This window comes from Engystomops pustulosus, chromosome 8 (assembly GCF_040894005.1).
Source record: "Engystomops pustulosus chromosome 8, aEngPut4.maternal, whole genome shotgun sequence".
NCBI classification, from domain to species: Eukaryota; Metazoa; Chordata; class Amphibia; order Anura; family Leptodactylidae; genus Engystomops; species Engystomops pustulosus.
Window position 1 is genome coordinate 126,121,686 of NC_092418.1, and position 17,614 is coordinate 126,139,299.

Below are 17,614 nucleotides of genomic sequence, written 5' to 3' on the forward strand. Positions count from 1 at the left end.
ACACAGCCATCGTACATACACAGCCATCGTACATACACCGCCATCGTACATACACCGCCATCATACATACACAGCCATCATACATACACAGCCATCCTACATACACGGCCGTCATACATACACGGCCGTCATACATACACGGCCGTCATACATACACAGCCGTCATACATACACAGCCATCATACATACACAGCCATCCTACATACACAGCCATCCTACATACACAGCCATCATACATACACGGCCATCATACATACACGGCCATCATACATACACGGCCATCCTACATACACGGCCATCCTACATACACGGCCATCATACATACACGGCCATCATACATACACGGCCATCATACATACACGGCCATCCTACATACACGGCCATCATACATACACGGCCATCATACATACACCGCCATCATACATACACAGCCATCATACATACACAGCCATCATACATACACAGCCATCCTACATACACGGCCGTCATACATACACGGCCGTCATACATACACGGCCGTCATACATACACGGCCGTCATACATACACGGCCGTCATACATACACAGCCGTCATACATACACAGCCGTCATACATACACAGCCATCATACATACACAGCCATCCTACATACACAGCCATCCTACATACACAGCCATCATACATACACAGCCATCATACATAAACAGCCATCATACATACACGGCCATCCTACATACACGGCCATCCTACATACACGGCCATCATACATACACGGCCATCATACATACACGGCCATCCTACATACACGGCCATCCTACATACACGGCCATCCTACATACACGGCCATCATACATACACGGCCATCATACATACACGGCCATCATACATACACGGCCATCATACATACACGGCCATCATACATACACGGCCATCATACATACACAGCCATCATACATACACGGCCATCATACATACACAGCCATCCTACATACACGGCCATCATACATACACAGCCATCATACATACACAGCCATCCTACATACACGGCCATCATACATACACAGCCATCATACATACACAGCCATCCTACATACACGGCCATCATACATACAGAGAGATCATACATACACTGCCATCATACATACACTGCCATCATACATACACAGCCGTCATACATACACAGCCATCGTACATACACAGCCATCATACATACACAGCCATCGTACATACAGAGAGATCATACATACACAGCCGTCATACATACACAGCCGTCATACATACACGGCCATCCTACATACACAGCCATCATACATACACAGCCATCCTACATACACAGCCATCCTACATACACAGCCATCATACATACACAGCCATCATACATACACAGCCATCCTACATACACGGCCATCATACATACACAGCCGTCATACATACACAGCCATCATACATACACAGCCATCATACATACACAGCCATCATACATACACAGCCATCGTACATACACAGCCGTCGTACATACACAGCCGTCGTACATACACAGCCATCATACATACACAGCCATCATACATACACAGCCATCATACATACACAGCCATCCTACATACACAGCCATCCTACATACAGAGCCATCCTACATACAGAGCCATCATACATACAGAGCCATCATACATACACAGCCATCGTACATACAGAGCCATCGTACATACAGAGCCATCATACATACACAGCCATCGTACATACAGTGCCATCGTACATACACAGCCGTCCTACATACAGAGCCATCCTACATACAGAGCCATCGTACATACACAGCCATCGTACATACAGAGCCATCGTACATACAGAGCCATCATACATACAGAGAGATCATACATACACAGCCATCGTACATACACAGCCATCCTACATACAGAGAGATCATACATACAGAGCCATCATACATACACAGCCGTCATACATACACAGCCGTCATACATACACAGCCGTCATACATACACAGCCATCATACATACACAGCCATCATACATACACAGCCATCATACATACACAGCCATCATACATACACAGCCGTCATGCATACAGAGCCGTCATACATACACAGCCGTCATACATACACAGCCGTCATACATACACAGCCATCATACATACAGAGAGATCATACATACAGAGCCGTCATACATACAGAGCCGTCATACATACAGAGCCGTCATACATACACAGCCGTCATACATACACAGCCATCATACATACACAGCCATCATACATACAGAGAGATCATACATACACAGCCATCATACATACACCGCCATCGTACATACACCGCCATCGTACATACACCGCCATCGTACATACACCACCATCGTACATACACAGCCATCGTACATACACAGCCATCGTACATACACGGCCATCCTACATACACGGCCGTCATACATACACGGCCGTCATACATACACAGCCGTCATACATACACAGCCATCATACATACACAGCCATCATACATACACAGCCATCCTACATACACAGCCATCCTACATACACGGCCATCATACATACACGGCCATCATACATACACGGCCATCATACATACACGGCCATCATACATACACGGCCATCCTACATACACGGCCATCCTACATACACGGCCATCATACATACACGGCCATCATACATACACGGCCATCATACATACACGGCCATCCTACATACACGGCCATCCTACATACACGGCCATCATACATACACGGCCATCATACATACACGGCCATCATACATACACGGCCATCCTACATACACGGCCATCCTACATACACGGCCATCATACATACACGGCCATCATACATACACGGCCATCATACATACACGGCCATCCTACATACACGGCCATCCTACATACACGGCCATCATACATACACGGCCATCATACATACACCGCCATCATACATACACCGCCATCATACATACACGGCCATCATACATACACGGCCATCCTACATACACGGCCGTCATACATACACGGCCGTCATACATACACGGCCGTCATACATACACGGCCGTCATACATACACAGCCGTCATACATACACAGCCATCATACATACACAGCCATCCTACATACACAGCCATCCTACATACACAGCCATCCTACATACACAGCCATCCTACATACACAGCCATCATACATACACAGCCATCATACATACACAGCCATCATACATAAACGGCCATCATACATACACGGCCATCCTACATACACGGCCATCCTACATACACGGCCATCATACATACACGGCCATCATACATACACGGCCATCATACATACACGGCCATCATACATACACGGCCATCATACATACACAGCCATCATACATACACGGCCATCATACATACACAGCCATCCTACATACACGGCCATCATACATACACAGCCATCATACATACACAGCCATCCTACATACACGGCCATCATACATACACAGCCATCATACATACACAGCCATCCTACATACACGGCCATCATACATACAGAGAGATCATACATACACTGCCATCATACATACACTGCCATCATACATACACAGCCGTCATACATACACAGCCATCGTACATACACAGCCATCATACATACACAGCCATCGTACATACAGAGAGATCATACATACACAGCCGTCATACATACACAGCCGTCATACATACACGGCCATCCTACATACACAGCCATCATACATACACAGCCATCCTACATACACAGCCATCCTACATACACAGCCATCATACATACACAGCCATCATACATACACAGCCATCCTACATACACGGCCATCATACATACACAGCCGTCATACATACACAGCCATCATACATACACAGCCATCATACATACACAGCCATCATACATACACAGCCATCGTACATACACAGCCGTCGTACATACACAGCCGTCGTACATACACAGCCATCATACATACACAGCCATCATACATACACAGCCATCATACATACACAGCCATCCTACATACACAGCCATCCTACATACAGAGCCATCCTACATACAGAGCCATCATACATACAGAGCCATCATACATACACAGCCATCGTACATACAGAGCCATCGTACATACAGAGCCATCATACATACACAGCCATCGTACATACAGTGCCATCGTACATACACAGCCGTCCTACATACAGAGCCATCCTACATACAGAGCCATCGTACATACACAGCCATCGTACATACAGAGCCATCGTACATACAGAGCCATCATACATACAGAGAGATCATACATACACAGCCATCGTACATACACAGCCATCGTACATACACAGCCATCGTACATACACAGCCATCGTACATACACAGCCATCATACATACACAGCCATCATACATACACAGCCATCATACATACACAGCCATCATACATACACAGCCATCGTACATACACAGCCATCATACATACAGAGAGATCCTACATACAGAGCCATCGTACATACACAGCCATCCTACATACAGAGCCATCGTACATACACAGCCATCGTACATACACAGCCATCGTACATACACAGCCATCGTACATACACAGCCATCCCACATACAGAGCCATCATACATACAGAGCCATCATACATACAGAGCCATCATACATACAGAGAGATCATACATACAGAGAGATCATACATACACGGCCATCATACATACACAGCCATCATACATACACAGCCATCGTACATACACAGCCATCATACATACAGAGCCATCATACATACAGAGCCATCATACATACAGAGCCATCATACATACAGTGCCGTCATACATACACAGCCGTCATACATACAGAGCCGTCATACATACACAGCCATCATACATACAGAGCCATCATACATACAGTGCCGTCATACATACACAGCCATCATACATACACAGCCGTCATACATACACAGCCATCCTACATACAGAGCCATCATACATACAGAGCCATCATACATACAGAGCCATCATACATACAGTGCCGTCATACATACACAGCCATCATACATACAGAGCCGTCATACATACAGAGAGATCATACATACACAGCCGTCATACATACACGGCCATCCTACATACACAGCCATCGTACATACACGGCCATCATACATACAGAGAGATCATACATACACAGCCATCCTACATACACTGCCATCGTACATACACGGCCATCATACATACAGAGAGATCATACATACACAGCCATCATACATACACAGCACATACAAACCTCAAGGATCTTCTTTAGTTTCTGAGATGATTTTATTGAAACAGATGCAGCAATGATGGCGTGAAGTTGCTGTAAAGAGACAAAAGTCACAGAATATCAGGGCAATGTTTATACTAGAGCAGTAACACTGCACATACACTCATATCTATACAGTCACATCCATACATATACAGTACTATTCATATATACAGTCACATCCATACATATACAGTACTATTCATATCTATACAGTCACATCCATACATATACAGTACTATATCATATCTATACAGTCACATCCATACATATACAGTACTATTCATATATACAGTCACATCCATACATATACAGTACTATTCATATCTATACAGTCACATCTATACATATACAGTACTATTCATATATATACAGTCACATCCATACATATACAGTACTATTCATATATACAGTCACATCCATACATATACAGTACTATTCATATATACAGTCACATCCATACATATACAGTACTATTCATATATACAGTCACATCCATACATATACAGTACTATTCATATATACAGTCACATCCATACATATACAGTACTATTCATATCTATACAGTCACATCCATACATATACAGTACTATATCATATCTATACAGTCACATCCATACATATACAGTACTATTCATATCTATACAGTCACATCCATACATATACAGTACTATATCATATCTATACAGCCACATCCATACATATACAGTACTATATCATATCTATACAGTCACATCCATACATATACAGTACTGTTCATATCTATACAGTCACATCCATACATATACAGTACTATTCATATCTATACAGTCACATCCATACATATACAGTACTATATCATATCTATACAGTCACATCCATACATATACAGTACTATTCATATCTATACAGTCACATCCATACATATACAGTACTATTCATATCTATACAGTCACATCCATACATATACAGTACTATATCATATCTATACAGTCACATCCATACATATACAGTACTATATCATATCTATACAGTCACATCCATACATATACAGTACTATATCATATCTATACAGTCACATCCATACATATACAATACTATTCATATCTATACAGTCACATCCATACATATACAGTACTATTCATATATACAGTCACATCCATACATATACAGTACTATTCATATCTATACAGTCACATCCATACATATACAGTACTATTCATATATACAGTCACATCCATACATATACAGTACTATATCATATCTATACAGTCACATCCATACATATACAGTACTATATCATATCTATACAGTCACATCCATACATATACAGTACTGTTCATATCTATACAGTCACATCCATACATATACAGTACTATTCATATCTATACAGTCACATCCATACATATACAGTACTATATCATATCTATACAGTCACATCCATACATATACAGTACTATTCATATCTATACAGTCACATCCATACATATACAGTACTATTCATATCTATACAGTCACATCCATACATATACAGTACTATATCATATCTATACAGTCACATCCATACATATACAGTACTATATCATATCTATACAGTCACATCCATACATATACAGTACTATATCATATCTATACAGTCACATCCATACATATACAGTACTATATCATATCTATACAGTCACATCCATACATATACAGTACTATTCATATCTATACAGTCACATCCATACATATACAGTACTATTCATATATACAGTCACATCCATACATATACAGTACTATATCATATCTATACAGTCACATCCATACATATACAGTACTATATCATATCTATACAGTCACATCCATACATATACAGTACTATTCATATCTATACAGTCACATCCATACATATACAGTACTATTCATATCTATACAGTCACATCCATACATATACAGTACTATATCATATCTATACAGTCACATCCATACATATACAGTACTATATCATATCTATACAGTCACATCCATACATATACAGTACTATATCATATCTATACAGTCACATCCATACATATACAGTACTATATCATATCTATACAGTCACATCCATACATATACAGTACTATATCATATCTATACAGTCACATCCATACATATACAGTACTATTCATATCTATACAGTCACATCCATACATATACAGTACTATATCATATCTATACAGTCACATCCATACATATACAGTACTATTCATATCTATACAGTCACATCCATACATATACAGTACTATTCATATCTATACAGTCACATCCATACATATACAGTACTATTCATATCTATACAGTCACATCCATACATATACAGTACTATTCATATATACAGTCACATCCATACATATACAGTACTATTCATATCTATACAGTCACATCCATACATATACAGTACTATTCATATCTATACAGTCACATCCATACATATACAGTACTATTCATATCTATACAGTCACATCCATACATATACAGTACTATTCATATCTATACAGTCACATCCATACATATACAGTACTATTCATATCTATACAGTCACATCCATACATATACAGTACTATTCATATCTATACAGTCACATCCATACATATACAGTACTATTCATATCTATACAGTCACATCCATACATATACAGTACTATTCATATCTATACAGTCACATCCATACATATACAGTACTATATCATATCTATACAGTCACATCCATACATATACAGTACTATTCATATCTATACAGTCACATCCATACATATACAGTACTATTCATATCTATACAGTCACATCCATACATATACAGTACTATATCATATCTATACAGTCACATCCATACATATACAGTACTATATCATATCTATACAGTCACATCCATACATATACAGTACTATTCATATCTATACAGTCACATCCATACATATACAGTACTATTCATATCTATACAGTCACATCCATACATATACAGTACTATTCATATCTATACAGTCACATTCATACATATACAGTACTATTCATATATACAGTCACATCCATACATATACAGTACTATTCATATCTATACAGTCACATCCATACATATACAGTACTATTCATATCTATAGTCACATCCATACATATACAGTACTATTCATATCTATATAGTCACATACAGTACTATTCATATCTATACAGTCACATCCATACATATACAGTACTATTCATATCTATACAGTCACGTCCATACATATACAGTACTATTCATATCTATACAGTCACATCCATACATATACAGTACTATTCATATATACAGTCACATCCATACATATACAGTACTATATCATATCTATACAGTCACATCCATACATATACAGTACTATATCATATCTATACAGTCACATCCATATATATACAGTACTATATCATATCTATACAGTCACATCCATATATATACAGTACTATATCATATCTATACAGTCACATCCATACATATACAGTACTATATCATATCTATACAGTCACATCCATACATATACAGTACTATTCATATCTATACAGTCACATTCATACATATACAGTACTATTCATATATACAGTCACATCCATACTTATACAGTACTATTCATATATACAGTCACATCCATACATATACAGTACTATTCATATCTATACAGTCACATCCATACATATACAGTACTATTCATATATACAGTCACATCCATACATATACAGTACTATTCATATATACAGTCACATCCATACATATACAGTACTATTCATATATACAGTCACATCCATACATATACAGTACTATTCATATATACAGTCACATCCATACATATACAGTACTATTCATATCTATACAGTCACATTCATACATATACAGTACTATTCATATATACAGTCACATCCATACATATACAGTACTATTCATATATACAGTCACATCCATACATATACAGTACTATATCATATCTATACAGTCACATCCATACATATACAGTACTATATCATATCTATACAGTCACATTCATACATATACAGTACTATTCATATATACAGTCACATCCATACATATACAGTACTATTCATATCTATACAGTCACATCCATACATATACAGTACTATTCATATCTATATAGTCACATACAGTACTATTCATATCTATACAGTCACATCCATACATATACAGTACTATTCATATCTATACAGTCACATTCATACATATACAGTACTATTCATATCTATACAGTCACATCCATACATATACAGTACTATTCATATATATAGTCACATCCATACATATACAGTACTATTCATATATACAGTCACAGCCATACATATACAGTACTATTCATATCTATACAGTCACATCCATACATATACAGTACTATTCATATATACAGTCACATCCATACATATACAGTACTATTCATATCTATACAGTCCCATCCATACATATACAGTACTATTCATATCTATACAGTCACATCCATACATATACAGTACTATTCATATCTATACAGTCACATCCATACATATACAGTACTATTCATATATACAGTCACATCCATACATATACAGTACTATTCATATCTATACAGTCACATCCATACATATACAGTACTATTCATATCTATACAGTCACATCCATACATATACAGTACTATTCATATCTATACAGTCACATCCATACATATACAGTACTATTCATATCTATACAGTCACATCCATACATATACAGTACTATTCATATCTATACAGTCACATCCATACATATACAGTACTATTCATATCTATACAGTCACATCCATACATATACAGTACTATTCATATCTATACAGTCACATCCATACATATACAGTACTATTCATATCTATACAGTCACATCCATACATATACAGTACTATTCATATATACACTCACATCCATACATATACAGTACTATTCATATATACAGTCACATCCATACATATACAGTACTATTCATATATACAGTCACATCCATACATATACAGTACTTTTCATATATACAGTCACATCCATACATATACAGTACTATTCATATGTACAGTCACATCCATACATATACAGTACTATTCATATATACAGTCACATCCATACATATACAGTACTATTCATATATACAGTCACATCCATACATATACAGTACTATTCATATATATAGTCACATCCATACATATACAGTACTATTCATATATACAGTCACATCCATACATATACAGTACTATTCATATATACAGTCACATCCATACATATACAGTACTATATCATATCTATACAGTCACATCCATACATATACAGTACTATTCATATATATAGTCACATCCATACATATACAGTACTATTCATATCTATACAGTCACATCCATACATATACAGTACTATATCATATCTATACAGTCACATCCATACATATACAGTACTATTCATATATATAGTCACATCCATACATATACAGTACTATTCATATATATAGTCACATCCATACATATACAGTACTATTCATATCTATACAGTCACATCCATACATATACAGTACTATTCATATCTATACAGTCACATCCATACATATACAGTACTATTCATATCTATACAGTCACATCCATACATATACAGTACTATTCATATATACAGTCACATCCATACATATACAGTACTATTCATATCTATACAGTCACATCCATACATATACAGTACTATTCATATCTATACAGTCACATCCATACATATACAGTACTATTCATATCTATACAGTCACATCCATACATATACAGTACTATTCATATCTATACAGTCACATCCATACATATACAGTACTATTCATATCTATACAGTCACATCCATACATATACAGTACTATTCATATCTATACAGTCACATCCATACATATACAGTACTATTCATATATATAGTCACATCCATACATATACAGTACTATTCATATATATAGTCACATCCATACATATACAGTACTATTCATATCTATACAGTCACATCCATACATATACAGTACTATTCATATATACAGTCACATCCATACATATACAGTACTATTCATATATACAGTCACATCCATACATATACAGTACTATTCATATATACAGTCACATCCATACATATACAGTACTATTCATATATACAGTCACAGCCATACATATACAGTACTATTCATATCTATACAGTCACATCCATACATATACAGTACTATTCATATCTATACAGTCACATCCATACATATACAGTACTATTCATATCTATACAGTCACATCCATACATATACAGTACTATTCATATATATAGTCACATCCATACATATACAGTACTATTCATATATATAGTCACATCCATACATATACAGTACTATTCATATCTATACAGTCACATCCATACATATACAGTACTATTCATATATACAGTCACATCCATACATATACAGTACTATTCATATATACAGTCACATCCATACATATACAGTACTATTCATATATACAGTCACAGCCATACATATACAGTACTATTCATATCTATACAGTCACATCCATACATATACAGTACTATTCATATCTATACAGTCACATCCATACATATACAGTACTATTCATATATACAGTCACATCTATACATATACAGTACTATTCATATATACAGTCACATCCATACATATACAGTACTATTCATATATACAGTCACATCCATACATATACAGTACTATATCATATCTATACAGTCACATCCATACATATACAGTACTATTCATATCTATACAGTCACATCCATACATATACAGTACTATTCATATCTATACAGTCACATCCATACATATACAGTACTATTCATATATACAGTCACATCCATACATATACAGTACTATTCATATATACAGTCACATCCATACATATACAGTACTATTCATATATACAGTCACATCTATACATATACAGTAGTATTCATATATACAGTCACATCCATACATATACAGTACTATTCATATATACAGTCACAGCCATACATATACAGTACTATTCATATCTATACAGTCACATTCATACATATACAGTACTATTCATATCTATACAGTCACATCTATACATATACAGTACTATTCATATATACAGTCACAGCCATACATATACAGTACTATTCATATCTATACAGTCACATCCATACATATACAGTACTATTCATATCTATACAGTCACATCCATACATATACAGTACTATTCATATCTATACAGTCACATCCATACATATACAGTACTATTCATATCTATACAGTCACATCCATACATATACAGTACTATTCATATCTATACAGTCACATCCATACATATACAGTACTATTCATATATACAGTCACAGCCATACATATACAGTACTATTCATATCTATACAGTCACATCCATACATATACAGTACTATTCATATATACAGTCACAGCCATACATATACAGTACTATTCATATCTATACAGTCACATCCATACATATACAGTACTATTCATATCTATACAGTCACATCCATACATATACAGTACTATTCATATCTATACAGTCACATCCATACATATACAGTACTATTCATATCTACAGTCACATCCATACATATACAGTACTATATCATATCTATACAGTCACATCCATACATATACAGTACTATTCATATATACAGTCACATCCATACATATACAGTACTATTCATATATACAGTCACATCCATACATATACAGTACTATTCATATCTATACAGTCACATCCATACATATACAGTACTATTCATATCTATACAGTCACATCCATACATATACAGTACTATTCATATCTATACAGTCACATCCATACATATACAGTAATATTCATATCTATACAGTCACATCCATACATATACAGTACTATTCATATATACAGTCACATCTATACATATACAGTACTATATCATATCTACAGTCACATCCATACATATACAGTACTATATCATATCTATACAGTCACATTCATACATATACAGTACTATTCATATATACAGTCACATCCATACATATACAGTACTATTCATATATACAGTCACATCCATACATATACAGTACTATTCATATCTATACAGTCACATCCATACATATACAGTACTATTCATATATACAGTCACATCCATACATATACAGTACTATTCATATATACAGTCACATCCATACATATACAGTACTATTCATATATATAGTCACATCCATACATATACAGTACTATTCATATCTATACAGTCACATCCATACATATACAGTACTATATCATATCTATACAGTCACATCCATACATATACAGTACTATTCATATCTATACAGTCACATCCATACATATACAGTACTATTCATATCTATACAGTCACATCCATACATATACAGTACTATTCATATATACAGTCACATCCATACATATACAGTACTATATCATATCTATACAGTCACATCCATACATATACAGTACTATTCATATATACAGTCACATCCATACATATACAGTACTATTCATATCTATACAGTCACATCCATACATATACAGTACTATTCATATCTATACACTCACATCCATACATATACAGTACTATTCATATATATATAGTCACATCCATACATATACAGTACTATTCATATCTATACACTCACATCCATACATATACAGTACTATTCATATCTATACAGTCACATCCATACATATACAGTACTATTCATATATATAGTCACATTCATACATATACAGTACTATATCATATCTATACAGTCACATCCATACATATACAGTACTATTCATATCTATACAGTCACATCCATACATATACAGTACTATTCATATATATATAGTCACATCCATACATATACAGTACTATTCATATATACAGTCACATCCATACATATACAGTACTATTCATATCTATACAGTCACATCTATACATATACAGTACTATTCATATATATACAGTCACATCCATACATATACAGTACTATTCATATATACAGTCACATCCATACATATACAGTACTATTCATATATACAGTCACATCCATACATATACAGTACTATTCATATATACAGTCACATCCATACATATACAGTACTATTCATATATACAGTCACATCCATACATATACAGTACTATTCATATATATAGTCACATTCATACATATACAGTACTATATCATATCTATACAGTCACATCCATACATATACAGTACTATTCATATCTATACAGTCACATCCATACATATACAGTACTATTCATATCTATACACTCACATCCATACATATACAGTACTATTCATATATATATATAGTCACATCCATACATATACAGTACTATTCAAATCTATACAGTCACATCCATACATATACAGTACTATTCATATCTATACAGTCACATCCATACATATACAGTACTATTCATATATATAGTCACATTCATACATATACAGTACTATATCATATCTATACAGTCACATCCATACATATACAGTACTATATCATATCTATACAGTCACATCCATACATATACAGTACTATTCATATCTATACAGTCACATCCATACATATACAGTACTATTCATATATACAGTCACATCCATACATATACAGTACTATTCATATATACAGTCACATCCATACATATACAGTACTATTCATATATATAGTGACATCCATACATATACAGTACTATTCATATATACAGTCACATCCATACATATACAGTACTATTCATATATACAGTCACATCCATACATATACAGTACTATTCATATATACAGTCACATCTATACATATACAGTACTATATCATATCTACAGTCACATCCATACGTATACAGTACTATTCATATATACAGTCACATCCATACATATACAGTACTATTCATATATACAGTCACATCCATACATATACAGTACTATATCATATCTATACAGTCACATCCATACATATACAGTACTATTCATATCTATACAGTCACATCCATACATATACAGTACTATATCATATCTATACAGTCACATTCATACATATACAGTACTATTCATATCTATACAGTCACATCCATACATATACAGTACTATATCATATCTATACAGTCACATCCATACATATACAGTACTATTCATATATACAGTCACATCCATACATATACAGTACTATTCATATCTATACAGTCACATCCATACATATACAGTACTATTCATATCTATACAGTCACATCCATACATATACAGTACTATTCATATCTATACAGTCACATCCATACATATCCAGTACTATTCATATATACAGTCACATCCATACATATACAGTACTATATCATATCTATACAGTCACATCCATACATATACAGTACTATTCATATATACAGTCACATCCATACATATACAGTACTATTCATATCTATACAGTCACATCCATACATATACAGTACTATTCATATATACAGTCACATCCATACATATACAGTACTATATCATATCTATACAGTCACATCCATACATATACAGTACTATTCATATATACAGTCACATCCATACATATACAGTACTATTCATATATACAGTCACATCCATACATATACAGTACTATTCATATATACAGTCACATCCATACATATACAGTACTATTCATATCTATACAGTAACATCCATACATATACAGTAATATTCATATCTATACAGTCACATCCATACATATACAGTACTATTCATATCTATACAGTCACATTCATACATATACAGTAATATTCATATCTATACAGTCACATCCATACATATACAGTACTATTCATATATACAGTCACATCTATACATATACAGTACTATATCATATCTACAGTCACATCCATACATATACAGTACTATATCATATCTATACAGTCACATCCATACATATACAGTACTATTCATATCTATACAGTCACATCCATACATATACAGTACTATTCATATATACAGTCACATCCATACATATACAGTACTATTCATATATACAGTCAAATCCATACATATACAGTACTATTCATATCTATACAGTCACATCCATACATATACAGTACTATTCATATATACAGTCACATCCATACATATACAGTACTATATCATATCTATACAGTCACATCCATACATATACAGTACTATTCATATCTATACAGTCACATCCATACATATACAGTACTATTCATATCTATACAGTCACATCCATACATATACAGTACTATTCATATCTATACAGTCACATCCATACATATACAGTACTATTCATATATATATAGTCACATCCATACATATACAGTACTATTCATATCTATACAGTCACATCCATACATATACAGTACTATTCATATCTATACAGTCACATCCATACATATACAGTACTATTCATATCTATACAGTCATATCCATACATATACAGTACTATTCATATCTATACAGTCACATCCATACATATACAGTACTATTCATATATATATATATATATATATATATATATATATAGTCACATACATACATATACAGTACTATTCATATCTATACAGTCACATCCATACATATACAGTACTATTCATATCTATACAGTCACATCCATACATATACAGTACTATTCATATCTATACAGTCATATCCATACATATACAGTACTATTCATATATACAGTCACATCCATACATATACAGTACTATTCATATCTATACAGTCACATCCATACATATACAGTACTATTCATATCTATACAGTCACATCCATACATATACAGTACTATATCATATCTATACAGTCACATCCATACATATACAGTACTATTCGTATCTATACAGTCACATTCATACATATACAGTACTATTCATATCTATACAGTCACATCCATACATATACAGTACTATTCATATATATATATATATATATATATATATATATATATAGTCACATCCATACATATACAGTACTATTCATATCTATACAGTCACATCCATACATATACAGTACTATTCATATCTATACAGTCACATCCATACATATACAGTACTATTCATATCTATACAGTCATATCCATACATATACAGTACTATTCATATATACAGTCACATCCATACATATACAGTACTATTCATATCTATACAGTCACATCCATACATATACAGTACTATTCATATCTATACAGTCACATCCATACATATACAGTACTATATCATATCTATACAGTCACATCCATACATATACAGTACTATTCGTATCTATACAGTCACATTCATACATATACAGTACTATTCATATCTATACAGTCACATCCATACATATACAGTACTATTCATATATACAGTCACATCCATACATATACAGTACTATTCA

General features: G+C 34.1%; 1 protein-coding gene across 10 annotated transcripts in view; it reads right to left on the bottom strand.

The window, feature by feature from the left end:
• The window catches only part of FMNL2 (formin like 2), a 344,928-nt gene that overhangs the window by 56,497 nt on the left and 270,817 nt on the right, over window positions 1–17,614 (bottom strand). For all 10 annotated transcript variants that reach the window (XM_072122505.1, XM_072122503.1, XM_072122510.1 and 7 more), the window contains one exon: window positions 5,237–5,305. In XM_072122505.1, the coding sequence (XP_071978606.1) occupies window positions 5,237–5,305 (69 nt within the window). The remainder of the gene's footprint in view (window positions 1–5,236; window positions 5,306–17,614) is intronic.